The 23,197-nt window shown below is 40.3% G+C and overlaps 1 protein-coding gene across 4 annotated transcripts in view; it reads left to right on the top strand.

Annotated features, from left to right (window-relative positions):
• PAIP1 (poly(A) binding protein interacting protein 1) overlaps positions 1-23,197 on the top strand; it is a 42,455-nt gene that overhangs the window by 1,791 nt on the left and 17,467 nt on the right. Inside the window, exons 1-3 of one of the 4 annotated variants that reach the window (XM_067730645.1) lie at positions 11,969-12,120; positions 13,457-13,626; positions 19,994-20,179. In XM_067730645.1, the coding sequence (XP_067586746.1) occupies positions 13,528-13,626; positions 19,994-20,179 (285 nt within the window). In that variant the 5' untranslated portion in view covers positions 11,969-12,120; positions 13,457-13,527. Of the gene's footprint in view, positions 1-11,968; positions 12,121-12,350; positions 12,868-13,456; positions 13,627-19,993; positions 20,180-23,197 lie in introns of those variants that run through there. The other 3 variants (XM_067730643.1, XM_067730644.1, XM_067730646.1) reach the window with 3 other exon arrangements.

Here is a 23,197-nt window from a genome sequence, read left to right as displayed (position 1 = left end):
TAATTACAATATGGTCATAGGAATTACCAAAGAAAATAGGAGTATTTCCAAAAGTGTGTTTTAAGTTAGTTGCTTCTGAATCTTAGACGCTGTCTTGTATAAAATTTTTGCAAAGATTTTGTATCCCCTATTAGGTGGTGAGGACTTTGTCCATTTTGATATCTGCTCCTTCCTCCTTGGCCTTCTCAGCCTTCAACCCCACTTAGAACAGTACTTCTCACATATATGCAAGTTTTCATTACAGATTGTTCTGTGATTGGACATTTTAATTTTAAATATATTTTTAAAGCAAGATACACATCAAAACTTAAACCCTCTAAAATTTAGGAGACTTTGTACACACAAATGCTTAAAGATATTATTTAATATTTAGTCCTAATCTATCCAAAGCAAAAAAGATTTAAATCTTTAGAAGAGTGTGACACACCATTAGAGTCAGCTTTGAAGCCTCAAACCACAGAGGTGCCCAATAGCCAAAAATCAAAATGTAGGCTAAGCCTGAGGAAATGTGTGATCAGAAACCGAACTCTAAAGATAACATGTTACCAAAACCCTGCATCTAGTTAAAACCAGGCCAGAGAACAGGTCAATTTAATGTGTTTTCATTGTGGTTATTACTTTAAACAGTTATCAGCAGTTTGTTTTTTCAAACTTCCCTTTTATAAGTAATTATAAAAAGTAAACAACTCCAATGAGGTGATATGCTTAGACTCTGGGGATTTTTAATTATACAGACACTTGACAGGTTTTGAAGCAACCATCACTAACCTCAGTCTCAGCCCTCTTCTCTCAGGCAGACCAATCAAAAGTGTGTTTGATTGTAGGAAGCAAATATTAACTGACTGAATGAACTTACACTAATCAACATTAATTGGAAGAGGATAGAGGAGAACTGACAATAAGCAGCCAGCACAAAGTTAAATAATTGGCAATTTAAGTTCAGTAAAACAAGTTTGCATTGAGAACTGTAAGCATCTAAAACACCAGCTCTAAGCACACCTTTGTTCTCTCCATGTAGTAAGTGCCAGTGATAAAAATCTATGTTTTTTTTAATGAATACAAAAAATTATTTATTTAATGATATCTTTGGGGACCTGGGGAAATGGTGAGGGGTAGGAGCTATATTAATATCCTAGGGCTGCCGTAACAAATTACCACAACCTGGGTGTCTTAAAAATGACAGAAATATACTCTCTCATAGTTCTGGAGGCCAGAAGTGTGAAATCAAAGTGTCAGCAGGGTTGATTCCCCTGGAGGCTCTGAGGGAGAAAATATCCCATACCTCTCTCCTAGCTTGCGGAGAAAGCTTCTGGTTGTCAGCGATCCCTGGTGTTCCTTGGCTTGTAGACACATCACTCCAATCTCTGCCTCCTCTTCACATTGCTGCCTTCTCTGTGTGTCTCTGTGCCCAAATCTCCCTCTTCTTCCTCTTACGAAAACATCAGTCAGTGGATTTAAGGTCCACCCTGAATCCAGGATGAGATCCTTAACTAATTACGTCTGCAAAGACTGTATTTTCAAATAAGCGTAGTCACAAATTTTGGGGAGACACTGTTCAACCCACTACAGGGGCAGTCTGTGTGTTTAAGGGTACAAAATGTAAAGACGGGTTTTTGTTGTTTTTTTAACATGGGTAGATTTACTAGCTCTTGAGTTTAAAGTGAAAGTTCAAATTATTTGGCGGAAATTCAGGTGAAAGTTGTTTATTAATAATTAGAAGAATTTTCCTATAAACTTCTTTGCTTTTTTAATACTCAACCTAATTGAATTTTTCTTCAATTTTTAAAAAAATATAACTATATATTACACAGTTACCATTGTCAAACTACTTGATCATAAACTCCATAACAGCAGTTAACATGTTTATACTTAACTTTTTATTTATTTTATTTTTTTAACATCTTTATTGGAGTATAATTACTTTACAATGGTGTGTTAGTTTCTGCTTTATAACAAAGTGAGTCAGCTATACATATACATGCACCCCCATATCTCCTCCCTCTTGCATGTCCCTCCCACCCTCCCTATCCCATCCCTCTAGGTGGTCACAAAGCACCAAGCTGATCTCCCTGTGCTATCTGGCTGCTTCCCACTACCTATCTATTTTACATTTGGTAGTATATATAAGTACATGCCACTCTCTTACTTCATCCCATCTTACCCTTCCCTCTCCCCATGTCCTCAAGTCCATTCTCTATGTCTGTGTCTTTATTCCTGTCCTTTCCCTAGGTTCTTCAGAACCATTTTTTTTTTTCTTTTTAGATTCCATATATATGTGTTAGCATACGGTATTTGTTTTTCTCTTTCTGACTTACTTCACTCTGTGTGACAGACTTTAGGTCCATCCATCTCATTACAAATAACTCAATTTCATTTCTTTTTATGGCTGAGTAATATTCCATTGTATATATGTGCCACATCTTCTTTATCCATTCATCTGTTGATGGACACTTAGGTTGCTTCCATGTCCTGACTATTGTAAATAGAGCTGCAATAAACATTGTGGTACATGATTCTTTTTGAATTATGATTTTCTCAGGGTATATGCCCAGTAGTGGGATTGCTGGGTCTTATGGTAGTTGTATTTTTAGGTTTTTAAGGAACTTCCATACTGCTCTCCATAGTGGCTGTATCAATTCACATTCCCACCAACAGTGCAAGAGGATTCCCTTTTCTTCACACCCTCTCCAGCATTTATTGTTTGTAGATATTTTGATGACGGCCATTCTGACTGGTGTGAGGTGATACCTCATTGTAGTTTTGATTTGCATTTCTCTAATGATTAGTAATGCTGAGCATCCTTTTTGTTGGCAATCTGTATATCTTCTTTGGAGAAATGTCGAGTTAGGTCTTCTGCCCATTTTTGGATTGGGTTGTTTGTTTTTTTGATATTGAGCTGCATGAACTGCTTGTATATTTTGGAGATTAATCCTCTGTCAGATGCTTCATTTGCAAATATTTTCTCCCATTCTGAGGGTTATCTTTTCATCTTGTTTATGTTTTCCTTTGCTGTGCAAAAGCTTTTAAGTTTCATTAGGTCCCATTTGTTTATTTTTGTTTTTATCTCCATTACTCTAGGAGGTGGGTCAAAAAGGATCTTGCTGTGATTTATGTCATAGAGTGTCCTGCCTGTGTTTTCCTCTAAGAGTTTTGTAGTGTCTGGCCTTACATTTAGGTCTTTAATCCATCTTGAGTTTATTTTTGTGTATGGTGTTAGGGAGTGTTTTAATTTCATTCTTTTATATGTAGTTGTCCAGTTTTCCCAATGCCACTTATTGAAGAGGTTGTCTTTTCTCCATTGTATATTCTTGCCTCCTTTATCAAAAATAAGATGACCATATGTGTGTGGGTTTATCTCTGGGCTTTCTATCCTGTTCCATTGATCTATCTTTCTGTTTTTGTGCCAGTACCATACTGTCTTGATTACTGTAGCTTTGTAGTATAGTCTGAAGTCAGGGAGCCTGATTCCTCCAGCTCCGTTTTTCTTTCTCAAGGTTGCTTTGGCTCTTCGGAGTCTTTTGTGTTTCCATACAAAGTGTGAAAGTTTTTGTCCTAGTTCTGTGAAATATGCCATTGGTAGTTTGATAGGGATTGCATTGAATCTGTAGATTGCTTTGGGTAGTATAGTCATTTTCACAGTGCTGATTCTTCCAATCCAAGAACATCGTATATCTCTCCATCTGTTTGTACCATCTTTAATTTCTTTCATCAGTGTCTTATAGTTTTCTGCATACAAATCTTTTGTCTCCTTAGGTAGATTTATTCCTAGGTATTTTATTCTTTTTGTTGCAATGGTAAATGGGAGTGTTTCCTTAATTTCTCTTTCAGATTTTTCATCATCAGTGTATAGGAATGCCAGAGATTTCTGTGTATTAATTTTGTATCCTGCAACTTTACCAAATTCATTGATTAGCTCTAGTAGTTTTCTGTTAACATCTTTAGGATTCTTTATGTATAGTATCATGTCATCTGCAAACAGTGACAGTTTTACTTCTTCTTTTCCAATTTGGATTCCTTTTATTTCTTTTTCTTCTCTGATTGCTGTGGCTAAAACTTCCAAAACTGTGTTGAATAATAGTGGTGAGAGTGGACAACCTTGTCTTGTTCCTGATCTTAGAGGAAATGGTTTCAGTTTTTCACCATTGAGAATGATGTTGGCTGTGGGTTTGTCATATATGGCCTTTATTATGTTGAGGTAAGTTCCCTCTATGCCTACTTTCTGGAGGGATATTATTACTTAACTTTTTAAATGTTGCATTTGATGAAAACTCTAGTTCAAATACTTTTAAAGCAGTTTTGTGAACGTCATCTCTTTGTAGATCTCTTTTTAATGCTAGATGTTGCCCATAACAAAAAAGCAAAAACCAGATTCTGGTTTTCATTGGTTTTCATCTTACCACTTTCCTATCTGCTCCTACTTCTTTAACCATTCTTTCTCAGTTCTTTCACTGCTTAAATCTGCAAATGTTCTCTTGGCCCTCTTTCCTTTTAACTCTAATATTGTCTTCCTTCCAGTTTAATGTCAACTGTGCTATCACAACTCCCAGAGCTTAATGTCCAGCCCCAATCTCTCTCCTAACCTCCAAACTCATGCAGCCGACTGCCTGCTGGTCATTTCCACTGGGATATCCACATATATCTTAAACTCAATATGAAAAAATTCTGTCCTGATCTACAAAGGACTCTTGTATTTAGAATATATAAAGAACTCTCAAAACTCGACAGTTAAAAAAAATCCAAATAGAAAATGAGCAAAAGGCATAAAAAAAATTTCACCAAAGAGGGATATAAGCACATGAAAAGATGTTCAACATCATTAGCCATTAAGGAAATGAAAATTATAACCACAATGAGGGCTTCCCTGGTGGCGCAGTGGTTGAGAGTCCGCCTGCCGATGCAGGGGACACGGGTTCGTGCCCCGGTCCGGGAAGATCCCACATGCCGCGGAGCGGCTGGGCCCGTGGGCCATGGCCGCTGAGCCTGCGCATCCGGAGCCTGTGCTCCGCAACAGGAGAGGCCACAACAGTGAGAGGCACGCGTACGGCAAAAAAAAAAAAAAAAAACACAATGAGACATCACTACACATCTATATGAATGTCTAAAAAAAAAAAGATAGTGACAATACCAAATGCTGGTGATGATGGGGAGAAGCTGGATCACTCACACATCACTAATGACAATGTAAAATGGTACTCATCACTGGAAAACAGTTCAGTGGTTTCTTAAAAAACTAAACTTGCAACTAGCATATGACCCAGAAATTATACTTCTGGGCATTTATCCCAGAGAAATGAAAATTTATGTTCACACAAAAACCTGTACATCAATGTTCATAGTAGCTTCATTCATAATAGTCCAAAACTGGAAACAACCCAAATGTCCTTCAACAGGTTGAACAGACTGTTGTATATCCTTACAATGGAATGCTTTTCAGCAATGAAAAGGAATGAAGTATTGATACACACAACAGCTTAAATGAAACTCCAGAGAATTATGTTGAGAGAAAAAAAGTCAGTCTCAAAAGGTTACATACCTGTATGATGCCATTTATAAAACATTCTTGAAATAACAAAATTGTGGAAATAGAGAACAGATTAGAAGTTTCTAGAGTTAAGAAGGAGGGTGGATGTGACTATAAAAGGGCAACAGGAGAGATCCTTATGATGATGAAGATGTTCTGTATCTTGACTGTATCAATGTCAATATCCTGGTTGTGACACTATACTATAGTTTTGCAAAATGCTACCATTGGGGAGAAGTAGGTAAAGAGCACAAATATTCTCTCTGTATTATTTTTTACAACTGCACATGAATCAACAATTATCTCAAAATAAAATATTTAATTCAAAAAATAAGCCTGGCAGGTGTAGTAAAATATTAATGATAGAATCTAGATGCCAACAGAAAGGGCAATGAGTACACTGTGCCGGAGATAGGGAAGCAGAACATGCCTCATACTTGACATTTATACATTAAACACTGACATTCCTAATTGTTTTTTGAATGCCAAATTTCAACGCTGAAAATAGCATTTCCAGCTATTACATTACCTTCCTGCTGGCCAGCAAGCACTTCAGTTCAGTTAGTTGAATTGTACAATTAGTAGAATATTGTACGTTGTAACTATTCACCAGAACTTCCTCTAAAATTTTTAACTCTCGTATCTCATGCTTGGACCACCACTTTCTTTCCAACTCCTTTACTTCTTTCTTTTGATCCCCCTTTTCCTTCCAATCTATCACCCTCATCTTCAACCCTTCCTCTAGCTAGCTGAAACCATGAACAGCCTGTCAGCCCCTTCTGCCTTTATTCTTCTGCCTTAACTGCATCATGAAATTACACTCCCACTAACAGGCTTCTCAGTTTCCACATCAGGGTGGGAAGAGTTGCTAGAGAAAAGTCACGTAATTGTTCAGAGTGTTGCCCCTACAAGTCCCTGGTCTCCAACCTCAGGGGGACTTTCGGTACCACCCAGCTATCTTCCTGTGAGCACTCCCCCTTTCTCATCAGCTTCCTCTCCCAGAGCAGCTTTTGCAACTGTTGCCACTCTCCTCAAGTCCCTTCTTTTATGTCTCCCACCCTCAAAGTAAAGACATGTCCTTCTTTTTTGCTGAGAACATGGAGACCGTCTGAAGTTTCCAGCACCTTCCCTCTCCTGCAGTTTATCTGCATTTGCTTCCATTTCTTAGTGACATAGTTTTCTCCCATCTCAAATTATTCCTGCTGCCTGTACTTTGAGTTTATGAACTGCTACCTCCTCTGGTCCTTTAATCTCTCAATTTCCCCCCCCCCTTTTTCCTGATGTGTTCCCTTACCTCATTGTCTTTGGCTAACAAACTAATCTTTCTCCCATTAAAACAAAACAAAACAAACCCATAATAGCAACAAAAACGTCCTTAATACACTTGTCTTGCAAACTTCTCATATCTCTCCCGTTTATTTCACAGTCAAGCTTAGAGCTGTCTATACATCCTAATACTGGCAATTGCTTGCACCCAAATCACTCACAAATCTATATTATTCCAATTGCTAATATCACTGGAATGCCTATTTATTAATTTATAGTGAGAAATATAGCCCAAACGGAATAGAATGTTTGTATCAGTGTCATCCACTTATTCTGGAGATAAGGTATAGCATATTGTCTCAGTTTGTAGACTCTTAATAAAACTGAGTTGCTCATTAACTATGTGATCTTAGGGAAGTTAATTAAAGTCTCTGAATCTCAGTGTTTTTATCTATAAAATGGGGTAAGTGATAGAACCTACCTCATAGGGTTGTTTTGAAGATTAAATGAGATAATCCATGTAAAATGTACTTGGAACAGAGTTGGTGCTAAATATTAGCTATTATTGTTGTTATTTTTCCTCTCAAAATGCAAATTTATCCAGATAGTCAAACTATAGTCAGAAGATGGCTTGGTGAAGGAGGGTGTGGTTCCCAGAGGCGGTTGTTCATTCAGCTCTGTAATGACCTCGGACAGCACACAGCTGCCTAAGTGACTTCGGGGCTCAAACTCAGGGAGTGGGTGTGCTTTCCTGGATTCTTTAGAATCCTACTTTTATTTGACATCTCCACACAATTTGACACTCTTGGGCTTTCCGTCTTTAATCTTCTATTCCTCACTGTCTTCTCTCAGTTTTTGTCCTATGTAAACAGAGTAAACAGATTCCTCTTCTTCAACCTAACCATTCAGTTTGGTGCTTCTCTTTCCTCTTCTGCCTCTATATACTTTTTCCTAAGTTACCTCATTTCTTCCTGTGGCTTCAGCTATCAAATCTCTAACTCTAGGCAACATCCCTCTGAACTCCAAGTCCATGACTTAACTGTTGACTGAACAATTCCACTTTGACACTCCGGGTGCCAAATGAAATGTCCAAAATGGAATTAGTGAGAGGCCCCTGTTCGGTGAGAGTCTGCTTTCCTCTGGTTTTCTCACTCTTTGGGACTGAGGCACCAAAGCCAGAAACCTGGGAGTCATCCTTATCTCAGGCCTCTCTTTAATGCCTTATACACATCTGTCAGCTTCTTTCTAACATCTCTTGCATTTGGTCCTTCTCTCCAACCCCACAACCATTACCTTAGTAGCCATTATCACTTCTCACCGGAATTTCTGCTACAGCCATCAAACAGGCCTTCCTGCTTCTAGTTTCATACACTTCACAGCTACTAATCTCACACCTCTGAGTATCCTCACACCTAGAACAGTGTCTGGCATTTAGTAGACATGCAATAAATATTTCCTGAAGGAACAAATAAATGAATTCCTATCCTCATGGAGTTATACTCCAGCTAAGAGATCAACATTAAACCAACGTGTGCACTAGATGTTGGGGGAATCCCAGGCAATCTCCTGGCTCTTGAAGATGGAATGGAGCCCTGATCCAGATGGGAGTCAAGTGCTGACTGGCTGGGGCTACATTTCATAGCAGGCCCAAGAGACTAGGAGAGGAAGATAATTCACACAAATGAGACCCAAGAGAACAAACACATCAGTTAATTCTTCTCTCTGTTAATGAGGCCCCCATTAATTTAAAATGATATATAAGTTGCCATGATGATTTGGGCAGGGAAAAGTGAACAGAATTAGCTAGGAAAGAGTTGGGAGTGATGGAATAAAATGAAATAAGGCTTATTTTTTAAACTTTTTACTTGGAGACAATTGTACATTTACATGCAGCGGTAAGAAACAATAGAGAGAGATTTCATTTCCCCTTTACCCAGTTTCCTCTGATGGTAATGTCTTACATAACCATGCATTACTATAATACAATATCACATCCAGGAAACTGACAACATACAATACACCCACCTTAGTTTTACATGCACTCATTTGTGTATGTGTGTGTGCACACATGTAGTTAGTTCTATGCAATTTAATCACATGTGTAGATTCGTGTGATCACCACCAGTTAAGATCGGAATAGTTCCATCGCAAGAATTCTTCATACTTTTAATAGCCGCACCTACTTCTCTCCAAACCCCACCCCCTCCTTAATCCCTGGTAACCACTAAACTGTTCTCCATCTTTATAATTTTTTCACGTTTATAATTTTGTCATGTATAAATGGAATCATACAATAACCTTTTTACTGTGGAGCACAGGCTCTGGACACGCAGGCCCAGCTGCCATGGCTCGCGGGCCCAGCCACTCCGCACGCGGGATCCTCCCGGATCCTCCTGGGATCCTCCAGGACCGGGGCACGAACCCGTGTCCCCTGCACCGGCAGGCGGACTCCCAACCACTGCGCCACCAGGGAAGCCCTACAATAACCTTTTGAGATTACTTTCTTTTAACTCAGCATAATTCCCTTGAGAGCCATCAAAGCTGCATTTATCAGTGGTTTTCTTGCTGAATAGTGTTTTATGGTATGAATACCACAGTTAAACCATTCACCCGTTAAAGAATTTATGTTGTTCCCCATTTGGGCTATTATGAACAAACCTGTTATAAAAATTGGGGTACAGGTTTTTGTGTGAACATAAATCTTCATTTCTCTGGCATAAATGCCTAATTTGGGCTGCTTTAACAAAAATACCACAGACTGGGTGGAAGCACATCACTTAGCTGGTTTCACAGGTTCACAGCTGGAGAGGATCTTCGCCACTTTATAATAAGGATTGCCTTTTCTCCGTTGTCCAAAAACATCTTCATTTCTGTCTGATACCTCATCAGAATCACCTTTAGTGTCCATATTCCTAACAACATTCTGTACATGATTATTTGTATATTCTAAGAAGATGGAAGCTTTCTCTACAGCTCTCCTCTTTTCCTTTCTCAGCCCTGACCAGCATTACCATTAACAACCCCTTCATGGCAATGTCGACTTTTTCTAGCATGCATCAAAAACCACTACCAGCCTATACCCATTAACCAGTTCAAAAGCCTCTTCCACATTTTTAAGGTATTTGTTACAGCTGCACCCCACTTCTGAATATCAGATTCTTTCTCAGGGTTCTTCAGAGAAAGAGAACTTATATATATATATATATATATGTGTGATTTACTATGAGGAATTGGCTTATGTGCTCAAGGAGGCTGCTAAGTTCCATGAGTTAATGTCTTCAAGCTGGAAACCCAGGAAAGCTAGTAGTGTAGTTCTAGTCCGAATCTGAAGGCCTGAGAATCAGAGCAACAGTGTAAAAAAGTCCATCCATGTTGTCTGCAAGTCCACTTTTCATATGTCATGAGAATAGGGCTAAAGTTGTATAACAGTTAATAGGGAGAGGCGAAGGACAAGATCTCAATTATCTAACTTATCTAACAAAAGGGACTGTAAAGATACCCTGATGTCACCATGGATGCAGAATAGCCTCATCCTCAGATAAGAAAGTCTTAGGTAAGGAAAAGGGGTTAGCCATCATAAAAGTTCTAAGGGGAAATAAAGGGTAGTGAATGCAAACAAAAGCCTGGGACAGGATTGGAGCATCTGCTTTAGTGGAACATATAGGATAACTGTTGTTGAGCGTACAGTTTGTGGGGCTTTCTTATGCAATACAAAAGACTGGGCAAGAAGTGACTGACGACTACCTAAAAAAATGGATTTTTATGTTATTGGCATTACCTCACCTAATTTTTAAATTGTAATCTTGTCCTGTCTTTGTAATATATGCTCAGTGCTACAACATACTTACTTTATACATGAGGAAACTGAGGCCCAGAGAAGCTAAATCCCTTACTTACCCAAGACCGCACAGGCATTAAGGGTCTAGGCCAGGATCCAAAGTAAAGCTCTGGCCTACTTTGAACCCTACATTCTTTTTTTTTTTTTTTTCCTTTAGCCGTACGTGGGCCTCTCACTGTTGTGGCCTCTCCTGCCGTGGAGCACCGGACGCGCAGGCCCAGCGGCCATGGCTCAGGGGCCCAGCCACTCCGCGGCATGTGGGATCCTCCTGGACCGGGGCACGAACCCGTGTCCCCTGCATCGGCAGGCGGACTCTCAACCACTGCGCCACCAGGGAAGCCCTGAACCCTACATTCTTTCTCAACACCAAGGAACCACACTTTTTGCTGGCTTCCTTCCCTGACTCCATTATTTTTGCCAACCATCAACAGCATGAATCAGTTATTCACGATTGCCTTCATTAGAGCCATTTTCCTCTTGCAGTTGGGTGAAGATGTCAGTGTTTTCTTCATTAGCAAGAAGAGAAAATGGTTAAAAAGAGTTTTCTTAACTGAAATGATTCTCAAGATGACAATGGTGAAAAACATAAAGGCTTGCTTAAAATACAGGGCTACAATCAATTTGTGGAGATGTTTCAACCTAACAGTAAAGAAATCATTTTTCCCCTCCTTTTCATTACTTATATTCATCCTTCATTTGGCTTTAGTACCATCAGGACTGATTAAAACAGTAATTTACACATAAATAATGTCTAGAACTTTGTTGTGCAATGCGGTAGCCACTAGCCACAGGGGGCTATTGAGCACCTGAAATGTGCCTAATCCCAAGTGAGAATTGCAGAAAATGTAAAATACACTTTGGATTTTGATTAGTATGAAAAAAGAGAAACTCTCATTAATATCTTTATATTAATTACATGTTGGAATGATACCATTTGGGATCTACTGGGTTAAGTAAACTATATTATGAAAATTAATTTCACCTGTTTCTTTTCACGCGCGTAATGTACCTTCTAGAAAATTTATAATTACATAAGTGGCTTGCATTTGTGGTTCGCATTATATTTTGATTGGACAGCACTGGTAAAAGATGAAAAGGAGGAGAGTTTCATTGAAAGGTAGGGTATTTTCTTAAAATTTCTGGAGGGGAAGAGAAAAGGGAAGAGAGTAAAGCTTGGTCACAGTGTGACCTACTGTGATAAATATCTACAGTGAATTGAGATGGGCCGGGGTGGGGGGCATTTGTGATTCTGTTCCTACTCCCCTCCCCGCAGCTCACGTAGCAAGTGGCAGAGCAGCTTCCAGAGCCCCCTTCCCGACTAGTCCTCCGGTCTCCCAGGCGCCGGGTCATTGAACACACCTGCGCGCCCACGGAGGTGCGCGTCCACGAACCCTGGCTCTGGCTCCACGCCCCTCCCCCCGTATTTTTATTTTCCTGGCATCAACCGTCAGTGACTTCTCTCCATAGAACCTCATGTAGGCCGGGCCCGCCAGGGGTAAGCGAGCCCGCCCCGGGAACCGACATGCCCTCGCCCCGAGCCCGGCCCTCGCCCGACATGCCCTCGCCCGGCCCGAGGCGAGCAGGGCTGTCCAGCGGTCTAGCTACCCCTCTCCCGGCAGCCTGCAGGACCGCGGCCGCCGGCCCGCCGCGAACGGGGCCTCCGGGCCGCGGGGGGCCGCTGTGACCCGCCTTCGCCCCCGACGCGCTGAAGGCGGGGGAGCTGGGTTTTGGGGGAGAATCAGAAAGCGGAGGGTAGCCGTGGGGGCCGGGCGCTCCGGTGCGGCGGCTTTGGCGGGTGCTCAAGCTGCCGTCCGCTCCGCCGAAGCGCGGAGGAGCCGAGCAGGGGCCCGCCGCCCTCCTCCATGAGGCCCCAGTGAGCTCGGCGGCGAGAGCCGGGCTGCGACGCCTCTCCCGGCGTCCTCTTCCGAGCGCAGCGGCGGTGGCCCCCGCAGGAGGAGGAGGAGGAGCATGTCGGACGGTTTCGATCGGGCCCCAGGTGCTGGTCGGGGCCGGAGCCGGGGCCTGGGCCTGGGCCGCGGAGGGGGCGGGCCTGAGGGCGGCGGTTTCCCGAGCGGAACTGGGCCTGCTGAGCGGCCGCGGCACCCGCCGCCGCCGCAGCCCAAAGCCCCGGGCTTCCTGCAGCCGCCGCCGCTGCGCCAGCCCAGGACGGCCCCGCCGCCAGGGGCCCAGTGCGAGGTCCCCGCCGGCCCCCAGAGGCCTCCCCGGCCCGGGGCGCTCCCAGGTACGGAGCCGCTCTAGGGGACCCCGTCCTCCTGGGCCAAACGCTTCCCCACGGCCCTCCGCGCGCGCGCGCGAGGGCGGCGCTCTGTCTCCTCTTTCCTCCCGGTTCCCCGAAAGCATTCCCCGAGGGACCCGGTTGTTACGGGGTGGGGACGGGCCCGGAACGGGGTTTGGAAGGTGGCCGCTGGAATCCTTTGTGCGCCCGGGCTGGGGGAGGGGTCCGGTGCGCGGTCTCCTGAGTTCTGTTGTCCCGGGAGGAAGTAAAAATCGCCTCCCCCTCCCCAGCCCCCGAGAGGGAGGCCTTAGGCGGGCAACCATCTCTTTTTAACCGACTTTAAAAAGAAAAAAAAAAGGAAAAATAAGCCCTCAAGTGTTTATTAAGGAAGCAGGTCTGTTCATAAATGAGCTAAAGCAAGTCTATTGTTCCTTTTTGTAGGCTCTCTGCGCATATTCTGGCGATAACCTTAAATTTCGTGAGGGTTCTTGTTTGACTTAAAAACCATCCCTGCTCAGATGGCTTCTCAGTGTACAGTAAGTTGTTATACAAGGGAATGAACGCATCTAACACCGATTTTTTTTTCCTTTCTCAGAACAAACGAGGCCCCTGAGAGCTCCACCTAGTTCGCAGGATAATAGCCCACAGCAGAATTCGGAGTCAACAATGGCTAAACCCCAGGTGGTTGCAGCTCCTGTGTTAATGTCTAAGCTGTCCGTGAACGCCCCTGAATTTTACCCATCAAGTTATTCTTCTAATTATACAGTAAGTACACTTTTACTGCAACTCTAGGTTAATATTATTGGAATAATATGGTTATTGCATCATTTATCAATATACTGGTGTGCTTTCTGTACCACACATAAAACATTGTATGAATTTATTGAAATCATGAAACAATTGATTCAAGAATGTATTTTGTAGTTATTATTTTCAAGATATCAGAATGTAAGCTTAAGAGTAGACAATCTTGTCTATTTTGTTCACTGCTGTATTTCTAGCATCTATAGACCATCTCTAGTCTAATAAATTTAAGGTGGTCAAGGACATCTTCAGTCTATGAAACTAAAGTCTGTGTCCTGACTTTATGGACAACCTATAGAATAGTGGCCTGGCAAAGTTAATTTTTGATTTTAGTAGGACAGCTGAATATTCATTGGTAGCTTTAGGGTAAATTATCAGTGGTTTTGCTGCAGACTAATTCAGGTAGGTTTTTGAATGTTGAGAAATACACATCTGGGCTCTGTTATGTTAAAATAGAAGTGTTTCTGGTTCTAATTAGCAGTTATGTAGAAATGTAGGGAGTTTTGATGAAGTGTTTTAAACTTTTGATAAAGTGTTTTAAACTTTCAGAGTCATCTTTGTCAATAACGTAAGAATTTTAGAAATTGATCACACTTAAATGGCAGGAAAAAACACCAAGCACGATTGGGATATATAGAAAGGAATTTGTTGTGCTATGTAAATGCATAGCAATTAATTATAGATAAGTAGGGCAGGGACCATTCTGGATTGAAGAAATGATAATACTTTAGCATAAGTCCTATTTTTCCGGTCTTCATTTTTTGACATGTAATATACAGAATAGTGTACATTAAGTTATCAACACCCCCAAAGCCCGCTCTGTCCCCTTCTAATCATTACTGCTCTCCAAAGGTAACCGCTATTTTGCTTGAACAATAGTTTTGCCTCTGTTCAAAGTTCATATAAATGGAGTCATATAAAATATATTTTTCTTTCATTCAATATCAAAAGTAATCCATATAGTAGCATGTAATTGGAGGTGACTAATTCTCATAGCATTCCATTGTGTGAATATTTGTCTGTTGATGAGCATTTGGGTAGCTTTCAGTTTGGGGCTTTTACGATTAGGGCTGCTATTCTTGTCCATGCCTTGGTGGACATTTGCCCTTGTTTCTGTTTGGTATATACCTAGGAGTGGAGTTGTTGGGACTCAAGGTAGCCAGCTTTAGTAGAGACTGCCAAATATTTTTCCAAAGAGACTGTTCCAATGTATGTGTTGAGTACTGTTTGGTTTCCAGTCGCTTTAATTCCTTGTCAGCACTAGGTATTTGCTATTTAAGTTTAGCCATTCTGGTGGATGGGTGTTAGTTTTTTAATTTGAATGTATCTGATCAACTAATGGTGGCACACCTTTTTTTGTTACTTTTGGGGCGAGGATGGGGGGACTTGACTTTCATATTTGATAGAAAGCATGGGAAAGCTTTATTCCATATTTTAGAAACTTCATGCATCTTAGACTGCATTAAGAAGAACCTTGGGGCTGGAGAGGGGAAAATATAGGCATAGTAGGAAGAGCAATTGATTTGGGGTGGAATGGGCCATCAATCAGGTAAAGTAGAAATGAGAGCAGCTGGATTCTTGCCCCAAAACTGTATTTGGCTTAGAGAAGAAAGGAACCATTGGAGAGCTGTGAGTAGTTGAATAACTCTTAAGGATACTTACCTTAAGAACCACAAATGTTCCTCATTTGTTTGTCTTGCTATTGATTTGGGCTATCTTATGGTGGGAGGGATGCAATTTTTTTTTTTTTTTTGCAGTTCTTTGCCAACTAGTTTTATACATAGTTCAAGTGATTCCTGAGAGCAGTGTGTTGAGCCATGTTAGTCCACCTCCTTTGAGCCACGGCCATCTTTTAGGTGCTCCTTGGTCTCCTGAGATCCTGCTGCACTCATTTTGCCAGAAAAGATTGCAGACTGGAAGCCTGTGGCTCACGTGTACCCTGCAGGTGTGTCTTTTTTGGCCCTGAGTTTTTTTAAAAGGGGCTTTATAATTTACCAGTACTTAAATTAGGTATTGCAAATCTGAATTTTTTGGTTTCTTTTGAAATCCGTAAGATCTGGCCATACTGGACTGCTGTTTTGGTAGAGCAGAGTTGGCTGGAGCTGAATAGAGGCAGCCCCTTTATATAGAATGTGTAAGCTGTAATTTGCTCACTGGCTTACTTCATTTGCCTGTAATCCACCTGGGTTCTATAAGCATTCAAGCTTGCTACCCCTGCCCTGATAAATTTTCGGGCCTTACCCTTTTACCCTCTGTCAAAGCTAGGAGTTTTTCTCAATCCAGTTAGTCACAGAACAGCAAAATCCTTGTTTTTCCCAAGTCTTAGGATAAAATCTGGTTATGAGAGAAACTTTTCCTTGTAGTAACCGTAATCCAAAGTCACTCACTCATTAAGAAATAGTTGAGGGCTTCCCTGGTGGCACAGTGGTTAAGAATCTGCCTGCCAATGCAGGGGATGCGGGTTTGAGCCCTGGTCCAGGAAGATCCCGTATGCCGTGGAGCAACTAAGCCCATGTGCCACAACTACTGAGCCTGCGCTCCAGAGCCCGTGAGCCACAACTACTGAAGCCCGCGCGCCTAGAGCCCGTGCTGGGAAACAAAGAGAAGCCTCCACAATGAGAAGCCCATGCACTGCAATGAAGAGTAATCCCCACTCGCCGCAACTAGAGAAAGCCTGCGTGCGGCAATGAAGACCCAACGCAGCCAAAAATAAAATAAAATAAAAGTCGAATGCTTACCACGAGTCAAGGGCTGGGGATACAGCAGTGGATAAAATGGACAAAAATTCTTGTCTTTGTAGAGCCTCTATTCTAGTGGTCTCCTAGCTGGGTTTCCAGAAATTCCTTGAGTCTGCTTTTGTTACACACATGAGAAGCTATTGCCTGGTATCATTGAGCTGGATCTGCTCTCAAGAATGCATGCTTTTTAAATTTTTTCTGATAGTCTTTTGCTGTGCTTTCATAACCCTTCTAAAACTCCAAGCCTTTTATCTTCAATCCTTCCTCTAATCCCACTGCTAGAATTTTACTGCTTACCATGCCTTCTTACCATTGAGTTGCTGTATCCATCTATTACTGGCCATTGCTTCTTCTCAGGTAAGCCATTACATCTTGAATATTTAATCATGGTTCACTTACGAGAACCAAAAATTCCACATAGGAGTTGATAAAGCATTCATTAAGAGACAACCCGCCCCCCCCCACATGCACAAAAAAATCCCAGCTTTTGCTAAGAACATCCTCCTTCAACTTACTGCCCAGTTTTTCTTCTGCCTTTCAATAGTGATATTCTCCAAAATGAAAAATTATTCACTGTTGGTACTACTTTACTTCTCACTGACCGTTCAAACCTCTGCAGACTGATCCTCTTAATTGTACTGATATTATTTTTGTGACAGATGCTGATGTTGTTTGGGTTTTAAAATCTATCGTCCTCTTAAACCTCATCTAAATAGACTTTGTTGACCACAGTATGATCTATAAGGTTTAATTCCCAGTGTGGGTCCTGTTCTAGGTGCCAAGGGTACCTTTTCAGTCTTTCAGGATTTCTTCCTTTTTATAAAAACTGAATATTTAAGATACTAATTTACTCAGGTTTTTTCTCTGTGTGCATAGTTCTGATTCCTAAGACTCTGCAACCATCATTCTCTCAGATTTTAACCAATGACATTATTCTGTAGCATTTGCTATTATGAGCACCTCTCCTCATTTACCTTTTCCTTTGGCTTCTGTGGCAGTACTTCATCCTCCCAACTTTGAGACCATTCCTCCTTCCCTCAGACTGCAGGCTCTGAGGTTCTGTCTTCTGTTTTATTACTTCCCTTAGTGATACTAGAATCCCCTAGAATCTGACCATCACCAACCTGCCTGTTGATAACTCTGGAATCTAATTCTTCCTCTTAACTCCAGGCTTGTGTTTCCATTTGTCTTGACCTTTTCTGAGGATCTCACATTCAAACTCAAGAACGAAAAAGAATTTATCTTTTGCAAACCTCTTCTTATACTTTTATATTCTAACTAGCTGCTCAGGCTAAAAGCTTGTGGTGTATTGACTCACTTTCCTCTTTCACACTCTTGCCCGCTTCCAATCAAGTTAACTAAAATAGTCGCGACTATTCCACCTAAGTGATCATTTCCTTTTATCCCACTGCTTTGGATTAGGTTCTCATCTCTTGACAGTGTATTCAAAGTACCTACTGGGAAGTGAGTTTTCTTTTTTGTTTTTTTTAATTAATAGACTGTTTTTTAGAGCAGCTTTAGATTCACAGCACAGCTGATTGGAGAGTACGGAGAGTTCCCATATACCCCTATCCCCCCATATGTACCGCCTCCCCCCGGAAGTGAGTTTTCTAGTTGATGTCCCTCCTAACCTCTTGTCACAGAACTCTTTCTAAGAAAAATAAAACTTAAATATTCCTCTGCTTGGAAGCCATTTGACTTCACATTGAAGACTGAAGAAATGTATACTTTAAGAAATCTGGTACTAGAGAACTAATACAAGCTTTAATTCAAACACATTGGAGTGCTCATCTGTTCAGAATACTGTGTCTCCCTTTTTGCTTGAAACAACAGGCCCTGAATCCCCTTTTCAGCTTTTTTCAGAACAGCTCTACTTTCCTCTTTTACTTTCACACTTCAAATTCTCTTAAAAGAGTTATGCTTATTTGGGGAAAAAAAAGACTGAAATCAGTGTTCTAAACTGCATTTTGCCACAATGAATGATGTTTGATAGGAACAGTTAAGAAATCAGTACCATCAACTGGGACCTGTAGACTTCCTGCTTTTCATTGTCATTAATAGTAGGATACTACAAATCTGTAAAACTCTAAACTGTATATCAGAAACTTAAACTAGTTTTTAATTGTAAAATTCACACGTTTGTGGTTAACATTAAGTAATTATTTAATATACATGCATTTATAATGCTTAACTGCTTTCACAATTTCATAATAAAGGGTCTGTATTTATAACATAAATCTTTCCTCACTCCAGATGTAACTACTATTATCCCTTGTCTGTCTTCCCAGAAATTTTTATTGGCTGTAAGTCTCTCTAAAAATTAAATAATACTAAAATATGGTTTTGTGTTCTTTTAATTAAAAGGTTGGGAACTACTTAAAGGTGATAGTGGTATATTTAAAAAAAATTTTATTGGAGTATAGTTAATTTATAATGTTGTGTTAGTTTCAGCAAAGTGAATCAGTTATACATATATTCACTTTTTTAGATTCTTTTCCCATGTAGGTCATTACAGAGTATTGAGTAGAGTTCCTTTTGCTATACAGTAGGTCCTTATTAGTTATCTGTTTTATATGTAGTAGTGTGTATATGTCAGTCCCATTCTCCCAGTTTATCCCTTCTCCCTCCTTTCCTCCCTGGTAGCCATAAGTTTGTTTTCTACATCTGTGACTCCATTTCTGTTTTGTAAATATGTTCATTTGTGTCATTTTTTTAGATTCCACATGTAAGTGATATCATATGATCTTTGTCTTTCTCTGTCTGACTGACTTCACTTAGTATGATAATCTCTGGGTCCATCCATGTTGCTGCAAATAGCATTATTTCATTCTTTTTTATGACTGAGTAATATTCCGTTGTATATAAGTACCACATCTTCTTTATCCATTCATCTGTCGATGGGCATTTAGGTTGCTTCCGTACCTTGGCTATTGTAAATAATGTTGCTATGAACATTGGGGTGGTAGTGATAGATATTAATTGGAAACTGTTGCTACTATCAAGATTGGCTGGAAACTTGGACATAGCAAGTCTCCTACCACTGTACACTATGATATTTTATAGTCACTTAACTATATATTTATTTCCATGTCCTTGGGGATTGACAGATGACAAACTTCTTTTTTCAATATAGAAATTGTCAAATATCTACAAGGATAGAGAATGGTATAATGAATGCCCATGGCCTCAGTAGTTAGCTACAGGTGGCCATTCTTGTTTCTATATCTCTGGTCCCTCTCCCCCTCCCATTTTGAAACAAATCCTGGATCTTATTGTATCTATAAATCTTAATTTTGATCTTGGTATTATAATGAAATGTTGGTTTAAACTTTATTTCTCAGCCGTCTTGTAAATCTACCAGAGGTGAGAAGACAATTCTCTACCCAGCGAGATGAAGCCCTTCTATTATAACATTTTGGCTATTGGGCAAGGAAGAAGTGGACTTAACTTTTTGAAGAAAATAACACATTTTATCAGGTTAAGGATTCTTAAAAATATAATTTGAGCTAGAGACATCCCAACTCAAAGCTGCTTCATGTTTTTTTAGCCAGTTGCATGGATTAATTTATGTTTAACCTTTTGATCTATAGGAATCCTATGAGGATGGTTGTGAGGATTATCCCACTTTGTCAGAATATGTTCAGGATTTTTTGAATCATCTTACAGAGCAGCCTGGCAGTTTTGAAACTGAAATTGAACAGTTTGCAGAGACACTGAATGGCTGGGTTACAACAGATGATGCTTTGCAAGAACTTGTGGAACTCATCTATCAACAGGTAGGTTGGCTAATAGCATGGGGCAATCACTGGATAGCTTCCTTGATGCCCAAAGGTGGTGGCTGCTCCTTGAGGGAGGCCAGGTACGTGTTCACCAGCCTCCACACTCCTTGACTCTTTATGGTTCATGAGAGCTTTTAAGTCTCTGTTGTACAGAATTTCTGTAATTAGGGATCCAGGACTAGAGCCAGACTGCAAATTTTCCTGTGTAGCCAAGGCTCTGTAGGCAGTTGGAAGGAGCTTTGGACACTTCTGAGGCCACTACATGAGTATCATGCCTTTTTTCCAAACCCCTGTTTTATAAGGATCTGCCATTATTGGAGTAGGGGAGAAAAAAAGTCATGGGAGAACTTTTTTGCCTCACAAATGATTCTTTATTAAAAAAAAAAAAAAAAAGGACCACAAAACACCTTGATTTAAGTCTTAACATTTCTGCTTGTCTTTAAAAATTTCAAGGATTTACATCTCAATTCCTTTAAAAAATCTAATGTCAGTCTAGGTTGTTCACACAAAGTTTAGTTTTAATTCTAGCATATTGGTCACTGACACATTAATGCTATTTGAAGGGGGAAAAAATAGACAACACTCAATTTTGAAGACAAATTTAAGGTCAGTGAGGAGGCTGGCCAAAAACAGAGTAGGAGATAAACGCCACCAAAGGTTATATTTCTGTTTCAGTCATTGCTGAAAGAGCAGCTCAAACTGGGACTATATGTGAGGGTGACTTATGATAGCAGGTTGTTTTTTTGTGTGTTTTCTTAATCCTACCTCGTGTTTCATTTGACTACTTTTCCAGTTTGTTCTGGATTGTTACTGGACCTCAGTATTACCTGACCAACTCTTAGATTTCTAAAAATGCTTGAGGTTTTAGGAAGATAGATCTGCTCTATTTGTACTGATTCCTACTTTTGCCATCTAAATGGATTAAAAAGGAATATTAGATAAGAAAATGGAAGAATTTTACTGTTTTCTTTTTGCTTTTCTGGCTCTATTTAGTTTCAGCTCTTCAATAGGCTGCTTGATTATAGTTCTTATATCAGAATTATATTATTATAGTTCTTATTATGCTCGTATTATATCAGGGTTGGTTAGAAAGGCTCTAACCTAACAAACTACAATTTCTGTGATTGTCTCAAAGCCAACGCTTCATATATTTTAAGTCCTACCATTCTATGGTCAGTGATATAGATTTACCAACAGTAAAAAAAAAAAAAAGCAGATTAAACCTACATACTCAATTTTGATTCCTCACCAAATACTACTGTAAAATGACAGTGTGGGGATTTTAGAACACCAAAAGCCCATAAGGACTTATATGGCGAAAGGAGATAGAAGTACCCATTTTGGAGACTAGAACTCAGATGGGTGAGTGGTAACTGACCTGGCGGATTTTTTTAAAAGTTGAATTCCAAGCCAGTGGGGAAAGTCGAGAATCGCCCTGATTTATGATGCAGAATCTCCAAAAAGTTTCTAGGATAAGGATGGAATGAGGCTAAAAAGATTGCTTGAACATCTAAAAAAAATTAGACTGTCTAGATCTTTTTGCACTGAGTAACCAGTTTGAAGTTTTATCATAATCCTTCTTGAAGTTATTGAAGGAGGTACTCCACCAAAAGGAGGATTTAAGGATGAAGACATGGGAACTAGGAAACAGGGAATTTTACAGGAGAAGCTAAGTGAATCATCCAGATGATGGTGAAGGGAGATCCCAAGATAGTAGCCATGCACATAGTAGGCCTAGAGGTACAAGGCTTCACTGGAATCGGGCAGAATGCTCCAGGAGAGACTTCCCTGGTAAGATGAGGACACTCCCTTATGTTTGAAGATATTAAGAAGAAAGAACTAATGAGAAGTCAGTGAGAAATATATTTAAAAAGTAGAAAAAATTAAGTCTAGGGAAAACAAGGTTGTGCAAGAGAGGAGAAATCAGCATAATACATGGTACAACTGTAAAGGGAAACACAAAACTATTTAAAAAAATCATGGTGTATCTACAGTTATACCATAGTGGAATGAAGTAAGGTTAAACAGGGTGAAAAGTAAATGCTTATCTTCCTTCGTGGGGAGCTAGTAAGAAATGGCTAAACTCAAATCATGGAGCATGGAGATACGGAGGTTAAAACCTTTTCAGCTGAAAGAATTGAAAGTGGTTGTCTATGGAAGTAAAATTGAGGTATAGCAGGGAGGCAGGAAACTTTAATGACCAGCCTTGTTGTCTTTAAATTTACTTTAAATTTTAAAAGTAAAGGAAAACAGGCAATGCCAATAATGGGAAAAGTATAAATTTTGAATTTCAAGTCTTTTGGGGTACATACATGAATGTCAGGAGGAATCAGTCTTTCTTCCTTGCTGAGAAATGTACAGGGTCCTGTGTGAGCAAGGAAATAATTAGAAATAAAAAGTTCTAACTATAAAGTACTTACTCCATGCCAGGCAATGCTAAACACTTGACCTGTAGTTAACTCATTTAATACTCAGTGGTTGCAAGGTATTACTCTTATCCCCATTTTATACATAGCTTAACAGAGGTTAAATGACTTGTCTAAGGTTGCACATGAGTAACTAGACCCAACATAGGATTGGAGGGGCATCAGGCCATTTGTTAGATCTAGACTCTGGTAAACTACTACCTTTGTGAGATTGGCCAAGTCCCTTAACCTCTTAATGTGTGTATTCTACTGTTCTTTAAAAACTGCAGTGAAAGTTAAACTTCCTGAGTACTTCTTTGGCTATGTCACACAGTCTTTGATACTTAGTGTTTTTCCACTGTCTTCTTATTAAAAATAGCTTATTTCTTTTGATTTCCTCTTTTATTACCCCAAGTGTTTGGAGTGTTGTTGAAGTGTTAATCTTTTGCATCAGGTACCATTAATTACCTCTTTAGGAATCAAGAAACTGAAGCTCAGGGAGGTTTAGAGATATCCAGGGTCACAAAACAGGCCTGGGATTCTTGTTCTGGACTGCTAGATGCCAAAGTTGGTGCCATCCTATTCCTGAGAAATGCCACAGATCATTAGT

Source organism: Pseudorca crassidens, chromosome 3, assembly GCF_039906515.1.
Source record: "Pseudorca crassidens isolate mPseCra1 chromosome 3, mPseCra1.hap1, whole genome shotgun sequence".
NCBI lineage: Eukaryota > Metazoa > Chordata > Mammalia > Artiodactyla > Delphinidae > Pseudorca > Pseudorca crassidens.
The sequence above is the reverse complement of the archived record's forward strand: the minus strand, read 5'-3'. Positions and strand labels throughout refer to the sequence as shown.